Source organism: Tiliqua scincoides, chromosome 5 (genome assembly GCF_035046505.1).
Source record: "Tiliqua scincoides isolate rTilSci1 chromosome 5, rTilSci1.hap2, whole genome shotgun sequence".
Lineage (NCBI taxonomy): Eukaryota > Metazoa > Chordata > Lepidosauria > Squamata > Scincidae > Tiliqua > Tiliqua scincoides.
In genome coordinates this window covers 67,619,060-67,635,830 of record NC_089825.1, presented here as the reverse complement: position 1 = coordinate 67,635,830, position 16,771 = coordinate 67,619,060, and the positions used below count along the sequence as shown (strand labels likewise).

Sequence of the window (16,771 nt, the reverse complement as noted above, 5' to 3'; positions counted from 1 at the left end):
CAGTGGCATACAAACTTATGGGGGTGCTTAGGGCGGTGACTCCTTGTGTCACCTCCAAGACCCGAAAGTAATTAGCAGTGATGCCACTGCCAATTACTTCTGGACAGCAATGTCAATCAGCTGCCCTGAAACTCAGCTGATGCGAAAGCATTCAGCTTGGCCAAATTTCAGGGCAGCTGATTGCTGCCTCGTTCTCCTCCTCCTCCCTCCAAGCCAATCAGGGTGAGAGGTGGCGGCAGTGGTAATTGACTGCCCTAAAAGTCTTCAGCTGAGGTGAAAGTCTTCAGGTTGACTGAGTTTCAGGGCAGCCAATTGCCTCCTCCTCCTCCCCCCACTTGGGAGGAGGAGGCAGGCCTACAATCTGTCTCAGAGCCACCCTTTCTTAATGCCCCTTGGGGGGGGGGTGCGCAAAGAAGCAGCCTCTCCAAGAAACAAAAGAGGTGATGGCCACCATCTTCCTGGGCCTCTTCCCCTCGTCCCCAATGTGACACTTTTACATGGAACATGCTTAGTACGTGACCCCCTGCTTGATGCACTACTGGTTGAAGGCATAGAGATTAGAAAATGCTAGAGCATATTTCATTGTCTAAGGAGGGAGAACTCCTGTCTTTATGGCAACTGTTTGTTTGTTGGGAAAGGGCCACTGCATGATCATTGCCTCGCTGGATTTTTCCGTTATTTTCTAAGGGCAGTTCTCACTTCTGCCATGAGAGAGGGGGAAAAGAGGATCCAAAAGAGCCAGAAGTCAGGTAGACTGCCTAACTATCCTATGATGGAGAGCAGTTGCAACACAGAATGCTGAAAGTGTACGGGGGGGGGGGGAACAAGGAAACTAGAAGGGGAAGAGAAGAGAGGAAACTGGCTTGGACAAGCCCTGATAGCCTAGTATCTTGGGGTAAGTGGTGGGAGGATTGAGGTTGATATGTAAATGATGTGAGGCTTTAAAAAACACCCAACAAAAATCTTCCCTGGATCACACAGCACTGGTTATCAAACTGGGAGTCATGGGTCCCCAGGGAGCCATGGAAACCAACCGGGGAGCAGCGGAATTCTCACAAAAAAAGCTGCAGCCCTATACAATTTAGGGCACAATCCTAACTTGTAGTTAGGCCTGGGAGGGTCCTCAAGGGGGATTTGGGCTGGCGCTCCGAGGAATGCCAGCCTACGGAGGCTGACGGAAACCTCTGCTCCGGCTTCCCCTCAGATGCTTGCTTCGGCCCTGCTGGGCTGATACAAGCGGAAAAGGTAGGAGGTGGGGAGGAGGAGAGAGGGAGGTGTTCCTAGGCAGTGGAGGGCAGGCGATGGGTGGCCCTGGGGGCATACAGGTGGGGAGCTGAGGCTGGGCTGGGATCCAGCAGTTATGCTCCCCCATTCCTGGGGAGAATGGAGCTGCTTCAAGCAGCTCTGCTCTCCTCGAACTTGTGCCACCTCAAGAGATGGAGCAAGTCTGAGGAGACCCATTGGGGGCAGCAGCCCTTACCCAGGGGTAAGGGGAAAATTTTCCCCTTGCCTCTGACTAAGCTGCTTATTGCTCCTATCCTGCGATGGATACAGCGCAAGTCTCCTGGCTTGCCTCTTCCAGTGCAGGATAGGATTGCACCCTTATAGGATTGTAACCCTAATGGGGAGACATAGCCAGTGGCGTAGCTACTGAACGTGTAGCCCAGTGTGGAGCTCAAGATGATGCCCTGGAAGTGATGTCACAACCAGAAGTGACATCACACCTAGGCTTTTTAAAAAGTGCAAATTGGGGGGGAAACCTGCCTCCTTCCATGCTGTATCATAATAACATCTCATTGGCTATCAGAACAATCTGTCTCATAGATCTGTTTTGAGTTAAAGAAATCCACTGTTTGTTCCTTAAGGCAGTTGTGTTTTTGTTTTCTGGTTAATTGGCCATAACTTTTGATAGAATACAGATATTGTTTGTTTCATTGCATTCTGCATTAAATTACCTTTCTAATGATATGTAACATGATGGTATTATTCGTACATACCAAGATTTTCACAATTTTGGCCACTAGTGTCAAGCTCAGCTTGTTGCCCCCCTAAAGCTTGTTGCCCGGTGTGACTGCTACCCCTTGCACTCCCTTAGCTATGCCACTGGCCACAGCCAACGGCCTAGTAGATCAAGGGAGCCACCAGTCAAAAAAATTTGGAAACCCCTGCCGCATAGGGATGCTTTAGGAAGAAAAACAAAAAAAGGTTATTTTTTTCCACTCTCCAGACACCACCACTACCTGTTACATAGCAATAAAATACTTAGGTTCATGGATTATACCCAGCTGTGAAACCTCTAGTACTGTATAGCACAGCAACTGAATGCCTTAATGGGAAAGAAAAAAAAAATTGTTTCATCTTAGAACAGAAGAAGAGCCCCACTGGATCAGGCCATAGGCCCATTTAGTCCAGCTTCCTGTATCTCACAGTGGCCTACCAAATGCTCCAGGGAGCACACCTGATAACAAGAGACCTGCATCCTGGTGCCCTCCCATGCATTGGCAGTCTGACAGCCCATTTCTAAAATCAGGAGGTTGCACGTACGCATCATGGCTTGTAACCCGTAATGGATTTTTCCTCCAGAAACTTGTCCAATCCCCTTTTAAAGGCATCCAGGCCAGATGCCATCACCACATCCTGCGGCAAGGAGTTCCACAGACTGACCACAGGCTGAGTAAAGAAATATTTTCTTTTGTCTGTCCTAACCCTCCCAACACTCAATTTTAGTGGATGTCCCCTGGTTCTGGTGTTATGTGAGAGTGTAAAGAGCATCTCTCTATCCACTTTATCCTTCCCATGCATAATTTTGTATGTCTCAATCATGTCCCCCCTCAGGCGTCTCTTTTCTAGGCTGAAGAGGCTCATAAGTGGAAAGCCTTTCCTCATTTTGAAAGTCTCTCCACCTGCAAGGCCTGCAGAGCACAAGGCATGTTCCAATTATTTGGGGTCCTGAACAGGAGCACTTATCTTAAGGGTTGTGAATGCCCGACCTGCAACATTTTATAATGAATTGCTTTTCTTCTTTCTAATACAAATCTTCAGTGATTCAGTGCCTATCACCTTGACAAGGAGACAGAGCCATGTAATGGTTTCTGCATATTTGTTTGTCAGATAACAAAAACAACTCTGCACCCAATGAAAGCTGGGAACTTCTGTTGTAGGATGAATAATATCCATGGCTTGTGGAGATGATGGGTAATTCAGATTGCTTGTGCCATGGTGCTAAAGGGTAAAAGCCTTAGATAAAAACCAGCTCCTGTTAAGGGGGGGGGGGGAGAGAACAAAACCATAAGCTTGTCGGTTGTAATAATATTCTTAATGTAACATGTCATGTGGCCTTATAATTCCTTGGTTTCTCCAAAGGTGTCACAGTCATAGTGGTATAGCTCAAGTTCATAGTGCAGACATTTCTACATCTTTAATGTGCCACGGAGCATAATTTAATTGTGCTGTTCTGTGTTTCTACCTGTAACAGCCTCTTTGCCCATCAAGCCAATTCCACAGTTTGTGTTGCACATGTTACTTTCCACATTTAGTGGAAACTGTAGTGGAAACTGGAAAGAGATACAGGCATACCCCCTTATCAGCAGGGTTTCTGTTCTGGAACCGCCCGCAATAGCTAAAACAACGGAAATGGGCAAACACTTGGTCCCAGGGGGCCGCCCCCCCCCGGAGGCCCGGGGAGCTTTCTTTTTTGATATGTATTTTGATATGTAAACTGCTTTGTAAACTTTTTGCTGAAAAGCAAATTATAAACTATAATTTAATTTATAATTATAATAATTATAAGTATAAATATTTTAATTTATATAATTAATAATTAAACTTAATTTATAATTATAATAATTATAAGTATAAATATCATCTATAATACAACCCTTATAATGCAAGAATAATACAACCCTGAAGTTGTAGCCAAAGTACACTATCCAGAGTACGTCATCTTTGCGCTGTTAGGGTGCAATCCTAACCCCTTATGTCAGTGTTTTCCAGCACTGACATAAGGGCAGTGGAGCTCTGAGGTAAGGGAACAAACATTCCCTTACTTTGAGGAGGCCTCCATGAGTGACACCCAACTGCAGGATGCAGCATATGTCCCATTGGCACTGCTATGCCAGTGCTGGAAAGCACTGACATAAGGGGTTAGGATTGCGCCCTTAGATGTACAGTTCTAGGCTCCGTTGTCATCATTTATGCTTGAAGATGTGCTGCCAGGTCCTAGCAAAGTTATTCTGAATCCTAGTGATTTAAATGAGAGTTACTCCCAAGTAACTATTGCATAGGGTTTTAAACTGGACTTTGCTGTTGACTGAACCAATTGCCTGTCAAAGTTAGGACTGCTCATTTTCTTTGGTTCATAATCTGATGCAAATGAAGTGCTTCTGTTGCTTCATTCTTGTTGCTTACAAAGCACATACACATTGTTCGATTTGGAAGAACACCAAACCATCTGAGAACTGGATAGAGATGAGTTGGGTAAAAAAGAATCAAGGAGTGGCTTGGCAGAACATAATTTACTGAAGGAACTATCTGTTCTCCTATTAGCCACAACTGTGCATATGCAGGAAGAATTCCTGGTTTAACTATGGTGTTATAGCTCGTCTTAAAATTTACATTGGTAATGATTCATAGGAGTCACATTACCTTTGATTCTGACAATGTGTAATTCTTGGATAGGTCATTTTCCTTCAAGTTTATTGGCCAGAATTTTCCTTGTTTGCCACTCTAGTTGAATGTTCTTTTATTATTATTAAGAATATTTATATAACACTCTTCAACAAAAAATTCACAAAGTGGTTTACAGAGCAAAATAAATAAGTGGTTCCCTGTTCCAAAAGGACTCATAATTTTAAAAGATACAGAAAGCACACCAACCACTAGAAATGATGCTATACTGAAGAGTCAGGACAGCTGTTCTCCCTCTGCTACATATAAAGAGAAGCACAACTTTTAAAAGTGCCTCGTTGCCTAGTTATTTATATATATGATTTTCTACCTTTCTGTGTTCAATGAAATGTGTGTGAATGTCTTTCCTCCTTCTCCTAATTGCCAAGCTGCTATAGAGGGTGAGAATAGTAAAACTGAAAAGTTGAGAGGGAGGAACAAGTTGTACTTGGGAATCTGCAAACTCCCTCCTGCAGAGCCCCTTCTCTCAAGGAGTGCAGTGCAGTGCAGAATAGAACCAGGAAAAGTCTCTTAGTATGTAGGGTTGAGTGCCTTTGTGACATCAGTAATCAGTAGACCAGTCTTTAATATTAATGTTAAGATCTGGTTTGGGCATTGTCTTATTTTTTGGAGTTCAGAATACTCATTAATGAGTTTTCCATGGGGAAAGATATGAAGTGGTTTATCAATTGAGGAAGCTGAAATTGTCTGTTTGAGAATAGAGAATACTGAAGTGGCTTGCAAGTGGCTTGCAAGTCAGCAGAGGCTCTGCTGAGATAAGAGAGGTCTCTTTGACATAGGATTTCAAAATAAATATCCTTGTGGGATGCTGACTGTCTATTTTATTTCATTATTTCTCTTTAGTAATGAAAATAATAATGCAATACTGCCATTTTAAACAAGAAAAATTCAAAAAGTTCCTTTGACATAACTTGAATAAGATCTCACCTGGGAAAAGAAAGCGAAAATGCTTGAAGACTCTTGCCATGCTCTTGCCATTTCACTGCACTATCTGTATAGTTATCTGTAGGACCATGATTTATTATGTGTAGGACTATGTTATATGTAGGACCATGTGGGCACAAAGCTGATCCACTCTAAAATTTCCAGATAATTGAATATATGGATGATCATTAATACAGAGTGTTGTATAACAAGATGCACAGGACTATTTACAATTAAAGAACCTTTAAGGACTGTTATAAGTTGTTTGTGTGGAGGAAGAAAAGAGCAGCTGATATTGGAGAAATTTCCAGGATAGACTTAGGCTGTAATCCTATAACACATACCTAGGAGCAGGTTCCATTAAATTCAGTGGAACTTACTTCTGAGTAGACATACGTAGAATTGTGCTTGTAGAAGTGGCCATACAGCCATCTCCTTCAGTGTGGGCAGTGGAACTTCCTCACGTAGGCCAGCATTAGAATCCATGTAGTCCGCTCACTTCTGTTAACAAGTCACAGTGGGCAAGGGTTTAGCAGCAAAATGGTGAGCCATATACTTTGCCAAGATCCTTGAGCCTTAATAAGTGAAACTCATGCAATGACACCTGACCAGTCATGTTCTGGATATATCAACAGATTGTATAACAAAAATGGTGGAGTCCAACGTACTGTGGATGGAAGCCATTTTGTCCTTACCCTAATTCTCAAACATTATCTCTTCTCTGATGGTTTATTAATATCATTCTGATGGCTATGGTGGAACAGATCTCAAATCATAAGGAGCTGCTCTGTTGGATCACCAAAGCTTGAAAGCATTGGACAGTTTGCTTATAAGAGGGCCTGCTCCTTACTGTGGATCTAATGATGCTGTTTCTGGGTAATACAAGCGCATCGGTAAAGCAGCTACCACGTTTTCCAGACTCACAAAGAGAGTCTGGTCCAACAAGAAGCTGACGGAACATACCAAGATCCAGGTCTACAGAGCTTGCGTCCTGAGTACACTTCTGTACTGCAGCGAGTCATGGACTCTTCGCTCACAACAGGAGAGGAAACTGAACGCTTTCCACATGCGCTGCCTCCGACGCATCCTCGGCATCACCTGGCAGGACAAAGTTCCTAACAACACAGTCCTGGAACGTGCTGGAATCCCTAGCATGTATTCACTGCTGAAACAGAGACGCCTGCGTTGGCTTGGTCATGTCGTGAGAATGGATGATGGCCGGATCCCAAAGGATCTCCTCTATGGAGAACTCGTGCAAGGAAAGCGCCCTACAGGTAGACCACAGCTGCGATACAAGGACATCTGCAAGAGGGATCTGAAGGCCTTAGGGATGGACCTCAACAAGTGGGAAACCCTGGCCTCTGAGCGGCCCGCTTGGAGGCAGGCTGTGCAGCATGGCCTTTCCCAGTTTGAAGAGACACTTTGCCAACAGTCTGAGGCTAAGAGGCAAAGAAGGAAGGCCCATAGCCAGGGAGACAGACCAGGGACAGACTGCACTTGCTCCCGGTGTGGAAGGGATTGTCACTCCCGGATTGGCCTTTTCAGCCACACTAGACGCTGTGCCAGAACCACCTTTCAGAGCGCGATACCATAGTCTTTCGAGACTGAAGGTTGCCAATACATTTGCCTATTTGAAATATAAATAAATATATCTTGTGTCAGTGTTTCAGGAGAGTCTTGGTTGAATACTCAGCCCCACTTGAGCTGAAGACCAAATAAAGTAATTCCTTTGGTTCCTTACTTTTAAAGTTTTACTTACTTTTACTTTAAAAGCTAGGCTTATAAAATAATTAAAGGCAAGCAATATCAAATGTTCACTTTCAGTTCCAAGGTGTTACTTGTTTCCTGTTGGTCACTCTGTAGTGTGTGGTCTGGTTGGTTGCACGTTTAGCTCTTTAGTTAAGCAAGACTCTTTAAGAAAGAAGCACTCATGTTGCAAGCACTTCTTCAGTAAAACTCAGCTAATGAAATAGGTGTGCAGGGGAACCCATGGATTCACAGATCTGTGAATAAGTAAATCCATATATACAGGGGCCTTGCCTGTACAGCTATGAGGCCTGGATTTCAGCTGCAATCCTATATTCACATACTTAGGAGTCAATCATTGAATTCAGTGTGACTTATTTCTGAGCAGATATGCATATGATTGTGCTGTTAGTTTTCCAAATTCAAACAGATTCAGAACAAAATCAGTTCTCTGTATAGAAGTATTTTTGTTTGTTTGCTTTAAGTTCTTCCTTTCAGTCCTGGTGATAAAAAAATGAATTGCTCCTGTAACTGCTGTATCTGGTTACTCCAACATTTAAAACAAACCCAGTTGGTTAATTTTGACAATTTCTGTAAATGAGGAAATTGCTTATTGAGACAGATAGCTCAAGTATGTGGGTTTTGTCAAAGGACTGCAAAAGAAAGCCTTGACTACGGCAACCCCCCAACAAAAAAAATAGCTTAATGTGTTGAAAAAATGTGGTTGACCAGTACGGAAAGAGAACAGGAAGCGTAATCGCACTCAGGCGCAGACTGTGTTCTGTTTTTCACTGACCTTTAAGTTCCCCTTTGTATTCCATGAAAGCAGAGGAAGCACCAAGAACACAAGGATGTTTATGAGAGCAATTTTTGAGAATTGGAATAACTTTTGGCATAGTGACATATAAGTGTGCATACAAGGCATAGCCTAGTTATAATTATTTAACATATTAATTGGTTAATAACTCTAAGACTGTTGTCATAAAGACAGAAATTCAGTGCAATTCTGTAAATCCTATAACTAATTGTTCTTGTATCCTAGTCCATTTGTATCCCTCAGAAATGAATGCCTGCATGAAGGTTGACACCATTAGTTGGCATAAGCAGCTGCTTGTAGCCTATCTAGAACATGAGGAAAAGTGTTGAAAGCAGGATTAGTAGGAGGGGGCTTTTGTTTGCTTGGGTGTAGATTATAAAGGTTGACTTTTGACATTCATTTTATACTAAGTGTTGATGTGCATCTACTTGCAGGGAGTTATGATGTCTGCAAACTCTCCTTCAGTGAATTCACGCTCGGGTACACTGGGTCCATCACTATCTCTTGGGAACATCTCAGGAATGACTGCAAGCACTGAAATTAAAAAACGAAGAGCACCTCCCCCACCAACAGAGATTCCTCAGTTGCACAATGAGGAGACAAATGGACAAGACAAAATACTGAGTCAGGTAAGAATTGTTTTCTAAAAATGCAAACCTAAATCATGAAAATTTGAGAAAACATTGGTTGCAGGTTTTGGCAAAGTTTGGCCTAGAAACAATTACAGTCAGCAGGAGGCAAGTGGTAATTACAGGAGTCAAGACACAAAATGAGCATAGACAGGCCTCTGGTGAATGGGATCATCTGAGTCCAGTATGCTATTTTGTTTCTCTTTCAGATCCCAGGGGCTACTGCACTAGTGTGAAATCTGAAGGCTTCAATCTTGATCATTTTTTTTTCTTTTTGAACAGACTCCAGTCTTGCAGATAAACTCTTATAAAGTTTAAATTGCTCAATTTACCCTGAGGAGCAGACTTCCTGCGAAAAGCTATTTTATCTAATAGCAAAGATCTTGCAAAGTTGATAAGAACATAAGAACAGCCCCACTGGATCAGGCCATAGGCCCATCTAGTCCAGCTTCCTGTATCTCACAGCGGCCCACCAAATGCCCCAGGGAGCACACCAGATAACAAGAGACCTCATCCTGGTGCCCTCCCCTACATCTGGCATTCTGACTTAACCCATTCCTAAAATCAGGAGGTTGTGCATACACATCATGGCTTGTACCCCATAATGGATTTTTCCTCCAGAAACTTGTCCAATCCCCTTTTAAAGGCGTCTAGGCTAGACGCCAGCACCACATCCTGTGGCAAGGAGTTCCACAGACCGACCACACGCTGAGTAAAGAAATATTTTCTTTTGTCTGTCCTAACCCGCCCAACACTCAATTTTAGTGGATGTCCCCTGGTTCTGGTATTATGTGAGAGTGTAAAGAGCATCTCCCTATCCACTCTGTCCATTCCCTGCATAATTTTGTATGTCTCAATCATGTCCCCCCTCAAGCGTCTCTTTTCTAGGCTGAAGAGGCCCAAACGCCGTAGCCTTTCCTCATAAGGAAGGTGCCCCAGCCCCGTAATCATCTTAGTCGCTCTCTTTTGCACCTTTTCCATTTCCACTATGTCTTTTTTGAGATGCGGCGACCAGAACTGGACACAATACTCCAGGTGTGGCCTTACCATAGATTTGTACAACGGCATTATAATACTAACCGTTTTGTTCTCAATACCCTTCCTAATGATCCCAAGCATAGAATTGGCCTTCTTCACTGCCGCCGCACATTGGGTCGACACTTTCATCGACCTGTCCACCACCACCCCAAGATCTTAAGAGATCTTAAGAGATGATCTTAAGAGATGATAAAGCCTAGAAACTTCAGTGCAGAAATAGTAAATATAGCAGCACAAAATTAAGACAAAATGATAGCGAGCACCAGGAAATGTATATTGTTATCCGTTTAAAAATGAAAAGGATATGCTAGAGCTCAGAAAGCAAGAGAAGATGGCACCTTAAGGTCCAATCCTATTGGGCTTATCACTGGCAGTTGTGGCCCACTGTCAGCACAAGGTCCGGCGTGGATGGTGAGCCCGCAGTGCTGGCAGAGAGGCCAGTGCCAGTTGGTGCTGTGCCTCAGCACTGGGAGGACGTGTCACTGGAGTTGCAGGCAGGAAGAATCCCTATTGGACAGCAAGGAGGATTACTGGAGCAGGTGGCCAGGGGGAATGGGGGAGGGGGCAGAACTGGGTGGAGAGAGGGTGGGCCAGAGGAGGATCGGGCCTAGGAAGGGTGTGCAGATAGTGGCAGAGGTTGCAGCCGTATCCTGTGCCCTCTCCTGAGCCATGGAACCCTACACAGGCCTCCTTGGCTCTGCACAGCTCTGAGGAGACCCATTGGGGCTGTCGCAGTTTCTACATGGGTTAAGGGAACATTTGCTCCCTTATCTGGAGGAGATTCCAGTGGCTGTCCCATCCCCACAGAATACATTTTTGTACCACTGCACCTTGCGATGCCTCCAGGGCATAGGTTTGGGCTGCCCAAGTATCAAGGGGGCTGGAACACCTTCACTGTGATGGGAAAGCCTAAAGCATGTATGAATTTTAGTTTTAAAAAAAACGACTAATGGGAGATATGGTCCAGATTTATAAAACTATGCATAGAGGTGTGAGAGAAATCTATTTCCTTCTTTCATAATAGGGCCTGGGATTACCCAATTAAATTGATTGGAAATGGATTCAGAAGAGACAGAAGAAAGTATTTCTTCACACAATGTATAGTTTACTGGTGTGCTGATTATCTGGTGTGCTCCCTGGGGCATTTGGTGGGCCACTGTGAGATTCAGGAAGCTGGACTAGATGGGCCTATGGCCTGATCCAGTGGGGCTGTTCTTATGTTCTTATGTATGTATGAAGTTGACCATTACATGATGTGAAGTCAATTACTTACATGGTTTTTTAAAAGGATTGGAGAAAATTGTGGAGAATAACTCTATTGATGGCTAAACCAAGATAGTTAAATGGTATTTCCATGTATTGGCACTGTACCAGTACTGACTAGTCATACTGTTGGGGAGGGCCATTCCCTTCATGTTTGGCTTGTTTGTGTCCAAGGACATCTGGTGTTTGGTGGTTTTTTTGGTGGGAGTTTTTGTTTTGAAATGCCGTTGTCTCAGAGATAGTCTACATGTGATATTAAATACTTCAGCATGTAGGTAGAGATAACTGTACTCTACCTACATGCAGCTGCTGCTGAGGCAGAGACAGCAGTGGAGAGGTGGTTTACTTCTGCAACATTTTTCTGCAGAAAATTTTTCCCTAGAAGCTGTTTAATGCTGAAAGTGCCCTTTGTGACAATAGCACTTTAGGGGTTAAATAGCCTCTTCAGGAGAGGAGGAATTTTCTAGGGCAAAATGGTACTGAGGTAAAGGATGAAATACCATATACTTCTGCACTGCAGTCCTAATCCAAATCATATTCTATGACACTACTTCTTACGAATAACTTTAAGCCTGTAACTGCACTCTGACCACACACTATATCATATGTAGTTTGGTTTATAAGAGTACAATATTAGACTTACACCTTTTTTGTTGCAGTGATTGGTGTGGTCTTTAGACTTCAGTTTGTGTACGTGTTTTGTCTGTTTTCTTTATACAGGGGTATTTCTGCACAAGTGGCTCACAACATTATATGGGTGGCTGTGACATTTAGCAGGCCAGGGAAGCCTTGCTGAGTCTGTGCTGGTTTGGGCCAGCTCCCTGTATTATCTCGGTGATGATGTCATTGCTGGGTGCTGAGATATCATGATACATGGTTTGTGTCCCAGCCAGTTGCAACCTTGAAAGGGGGTGGAGCTATCCAGAGTGGGAGCACTTCAATAGGCAGGGAGGTAGAGCAGAAAATGGAAAGCGAGGGATGGACTGAAAATAGACAGAAATATAAAGGAGAAAGAGGAAAAGAAAGAGACAAGATAGGGACACGGGAAACAACAGAGTGGAAGGAAGTGGGAACTGGGAGGCTGGAAGGAAAATATAGGTCAGCAAGGGAGTAAGCCAAAAAAAGCAAAGGTTGACCAAAACTCTAAGAAGGAAGCCAAGAAGGGAGGAAAGGGGAGGAGAGCAGCTGAGGTTGTAGAGTCCCATGAGGCCAGTCCCTTAAGGAGGAGACTTAGGGTACAATCCTAACCAACTTTCCAGCACTGAGATAAGGGCAATGCAACTCCGAGGTAAGGGAAAAAACATGGCCATACCTTGAGGAGGCCTCTGTGACTGCCCCCCCAACTGCAGGATGCAGCACATGTTCCACTGCCACAGCTATGCCAGTGCTGGAAAGTTGGTTAGGATTGCACCCTTAGGCTTTCAGTTGGACTCGGAGCCCATCCCAGGTGTGGTATCAGCAGGACCCAAGGCCATCACCAGGGCGGGGCCAAGTAAACATAGAAGGCCATAAACCGGTTTCAGTGATACCCACCAGTAGTTCCCAAGGCCAGGGTTCAGGCAAACTCCATTTGAGTTGATAAAGAACCCAGTGGGAGAAATGGATTTGGCTTTATAACCATTTGAAACTGAGAATAATAAAAGGGCTTTGGTGATTGCACCTTAGACTCCTGCTTGATTTATCTCTCCCTCCCTTTGTGCCTCTCAAATCCTATAAAATGTCTTACTCGATGGCATATGATGTAGAATGCAGCCCCCCTTAGGATGAGATGGGCAGGAGGCACTACAGCAGCATACATTAAAACATCACAGTGTAAAATATTGCTGTATTCTGTACTGTTCTGAATTTATGTAAGGTATAATTTTATATTTCAAGTTGGCCAATAGGGCAGGCTTTTGGGATTATTTGGGAACAACTGGTTCAGCATTTTGCATCACGATGTATACTTTCATTATCAGATGTGCTTTCATCTGCTTTTTCTCTTTTATGGTATTAATTTTAGGTACAAGAAATACATTTCGTAAAGTTAATTTCCTAGCAGCATGACACTGTTACCATAGCTTTGCAGTGTTTTTTGTTTTTGAAGAAAAAAAATTCCAAACTTAATTGTTCTGGTCTGAATTTCAGAGGCAATGTCAGCATTAGGTTGCTGCATTCTCCAGAGGAAAGCCAGGATGCCCCATGGCACTCCATTTTTTCCTGATGCCACTGTTACCCTGCACATGCCCTATCTCATCTGATCTCCGAAGCTAAGCAGGGTCAGGCCTGGTTAGTACTTGGATGGGAGACCGCCTGGGAATACCTGGTGCTGTAGGCTTATACCATAGTCTTTCGAGACTGAAGGTTGCCAACCAACAACCAACATTGGTCATTATCACTCCTATTGGTACTTGAGGGATCAAGGAACTGTCCAGCTATGTAGCCAGCCCCTGATGCCACTTTTTCGTTAGTTTACTATAGCAACAATTCCAGTCCCTGTGACACCGTAAAGCAGTGGTTCCCAAACTGTGGGTCAGGACCTGATTTTTGATGGGTCGCCAAAGGATGATGGAAAGATCAGGTAAATAATTGCCTCAAGCCCTGAGGCTATTGAAAAATCAGATTAGCTGCTAATTGCCCTGCAACGAGCTCAGCTCCTGCAGTTTGCAAGCATATGTAGATATAGAGAGATAAAGTTTGAGGAACTTTCTCTGGTTATTATAAATAAAATATTTTTTTCCAGTTCTTTTTTATACCAAGTCCAAGATTGGTTATTTTAAAGATTGGGTCCTGGTGCTAAAAAGCTTGGGAACCACTTTCTTAATGAACTAACAAATATATTGTGGTGTAAGATTTTTATGACTAGAATCCATTTTGTCAGTTGTAGAACACTGGGGTAGCCTAATTTGGGTGCCAGTAGCAGCTAGCATAGTTCTGAAATGGCAAATTGTTTTGAAAACCAATTATACTCTATACTGGGTTACACTGAATTATGAAGGGGCAATAAAACGATGTTGAAACTCTGAGTTGGCTTTGTTAAAAGGAATGAGTTTGCATTTACACAGGGAAATATAGAAGCAATAGAATTGAAACAGAAGCTGCAGAACAAAAAAGCACATAAGTAATAGAAAAAATAGAGAATAGGTTATTGTTAGCTGTCATAGCAGAATTAAAGCCAAAGTAAAATTTCTGCTACGTTTAGCTAATAAGTCTCTGTTCTACCCAGAGTTGTCATTTTGAGGCCAAACTAGATATGATAAAAGAATTGCAGCTTGATGCTTCTTCTTTCTTCCTTATACCTTCCAATACAAACAATACATGTATATCATGAAGGGCACAATCCTAAGCCACTTTCCAGCACTAACAGAAGAGCAATGCAGCTCCTAGGTAAGGAAACAAACATTCCCTTACTTTGAGGAGGCCTCTGTGAGTGCCCCCCAACTGCAGGATGCAGCACACATCCCATTGGCACAGCTATGCCAGTGCTGGAAAATAGATTAGGATTTGGGCCTAAGCTGTATATCTCCTTGGCTCTGCAAGCCAGTGTTGTGAATGGAAGTGGGAAGATGCACAGCAAGATAAAGTTACATTTGAGCTTAATTTGCATTGGGGAGAGAGAGAGAGAGAGAGAGAGAGAGAGAGAGAGAGAGTGTGTGTGTCTCATGCAAGCACGCAAGAGTTGTGGCAGATCTGTCTGTCTTATTATTTGACCCGGAGTAAAAGTCATATTGCTGAGATCTGAAACTTCAATGGGCCACTTAACAATGGGTTGTTTTGATAGAAATCTTTAAGAGTGAAGTCAGAGAAATGAACCATATCTCATTCTGAACTGGCTCCACTGCTACCAATAGTGTACTTTTGTATATGGGATTGCACTTGCAGATCGCTAGTGTGACAGAAACCTTAACAAAGAGTACTACCTGTGTATGTCTACAAATCAGATAGAAATATGGTAGAGAATCTGGTTTGGCCTAGCTGTGGCTCTGCAAGTAGACACAAGTGCAGATTCTTCCCATGTCAATGACTGAGTAATTCTGCTGAATAAAACTTGTAACATGGAAATTGGCCCTGAGGGAAGAAAGAAGAATAGTCAAAGGAAGCTGTTTCTTTGGAAACGCCAACAAATGTACTTTATCTGTGTGTAGGTTATCCCATCTGCTGTGAAAAGGGAGCAAAAAGTGTCAGCATGTTCATCTTATTTCTTTAGTTTATGGGAGTGGATTTGCAATTTTTTTTAGGGAAGAACGTCAATTCCTCATTAATGGACTTCCTTCCATAAAAAGATAAGAAGTTTGTTTACAGAACTTTATTTTTGTGCAACTGTTCCTAACAGGAAGATCGTGCTATCAGAGAACATGTTTCTTTTCAATGAGATTAGTGGATATTTTTAATAAGAAAAATAGAATATATTTTGTGTTCTGTGTTAAAAAGGAAATAAATAAAATTCTTCTTTAGCTGCATCAGTTTTTTTCCAAGAACCATATAAAAAGTACTGAACCGAAATGTAAAAATATTCCAGCCTTCATAAATTCAAAAGGATTTATACAATATATTCAAGTCATGTGACCCACAAGGAAACTAGACTGACCCTGATAGAACTTAATTTAGGGTCCAGTCATATCCAACGGGTCCAAAACAAATTGCAGGATACTGAATGCGGCCTCCATTCACTCAAGAGCCCCAGCGTGGTGTTGACTGGCTCAATATTCAGGAATCCCCAAACTGTCTTCTCCGACTGTGCTTTCTGGTGCAGTGTGAGGCATGTTGGATGGAGTCCCACTTCCCTTTGGGGGTGTTGGATTCAACATCATCCCCTTTTAGGTGATCAGAGGATGGCAGGAGCAGGCTATGAACCATAGCATGTTTACCATGGGCACCTTTTAAACTTGCCTCACTCCTTCTTCATGCCATTCCACTAAGTTGTGCCACTAGCTGCTACACTTGGTCCCTGCAGACATGGGGGGTCCCTCCAATAAGTGTACATGTTGAACATGTCTTAAAAGTGCGTCTGGTAACAGTTCTTAGGCTTGCAGCACTCCCTAATCTTTGGCGTCCAGCGACATCTCTGCATGCTGCAAATGCAGCAGATGGCTCCTGGAAGCGACTGGCGATGATGTCATTGCCAGTCACTTCCAGGTTCGTTGAGTGCATGGGATGCTATAAAGACCAGTAAGAGACTTGGGGTGAGCAGGCAGGCCTTTCACAGCATGCAAAAACCACACTCAGGAGCTCGGCCGGCCAAACCGATCCTCTTACCTGTCCCTGCAGCCTCCTGTGCAGTCTTGTGGCTGGCCAGCCTGCCAGCAGGCAGCCCATAATGTCCCAGAGTGATGCACAGTTTGGGAACTGCTGCTATACACTCTTACCTGGGTGTAAATCCCATTGAACTCAGTGGAGTTTACTTCTGAATAGACATGCATAGGATTTCACTATTAGCCTTTTTGGAAATGAGATTTTTAGGGGCTTCTGTGAGCACCTGTACTGAGACTGTCATGGATAGTTTATATATGACTCTACTCTGTATTAAATTAAGAATGTGCTCCCTTGATAGGACTAGACATGTCAACTGACAAAGAGGATTTACAAGCTTGCCATCTTTTATATAAATTGGTGTGCCCTGATATTATAGCTCTCCGGAGTCATTTTTGGCAGTTTTGCCTTGGTTTGCGAAAATCTTATTTGTGTGCTA

General features: G+C 43.3%; 1 protein-coding gene and 1 pseudogene across 5 annotated transcripts in view; both read left to right on the top strand.

The window, feature by feature from the left end:
- The window catches only part of COBL (cordon-bleu WH2 repeat protein), a 163,572-nt gene that overhangs the window by 68,019 nt on the left and 78,782 nt on the right, over positions 1-16,771 (top strand). For all 5 annotated transcript variants that reach the window (XM_066627784.1, XM_066627786.1, XM_066627783.1 and 2 more), the window contains one exon: positions 8,608-8,802. In XM_066627784.1, coding sequence (XP_066483881.1) covers positions 8,608-8,802 — 195 coding nt within the window. The remainder of the gene's footprint in view (positions 1-8,607; positions 8,803-16,771) is intronic.
- On the top strand, positions 13,301-13,420 carry LOC136654572 (5S ribosomal RNA; annotated as a pseudogene).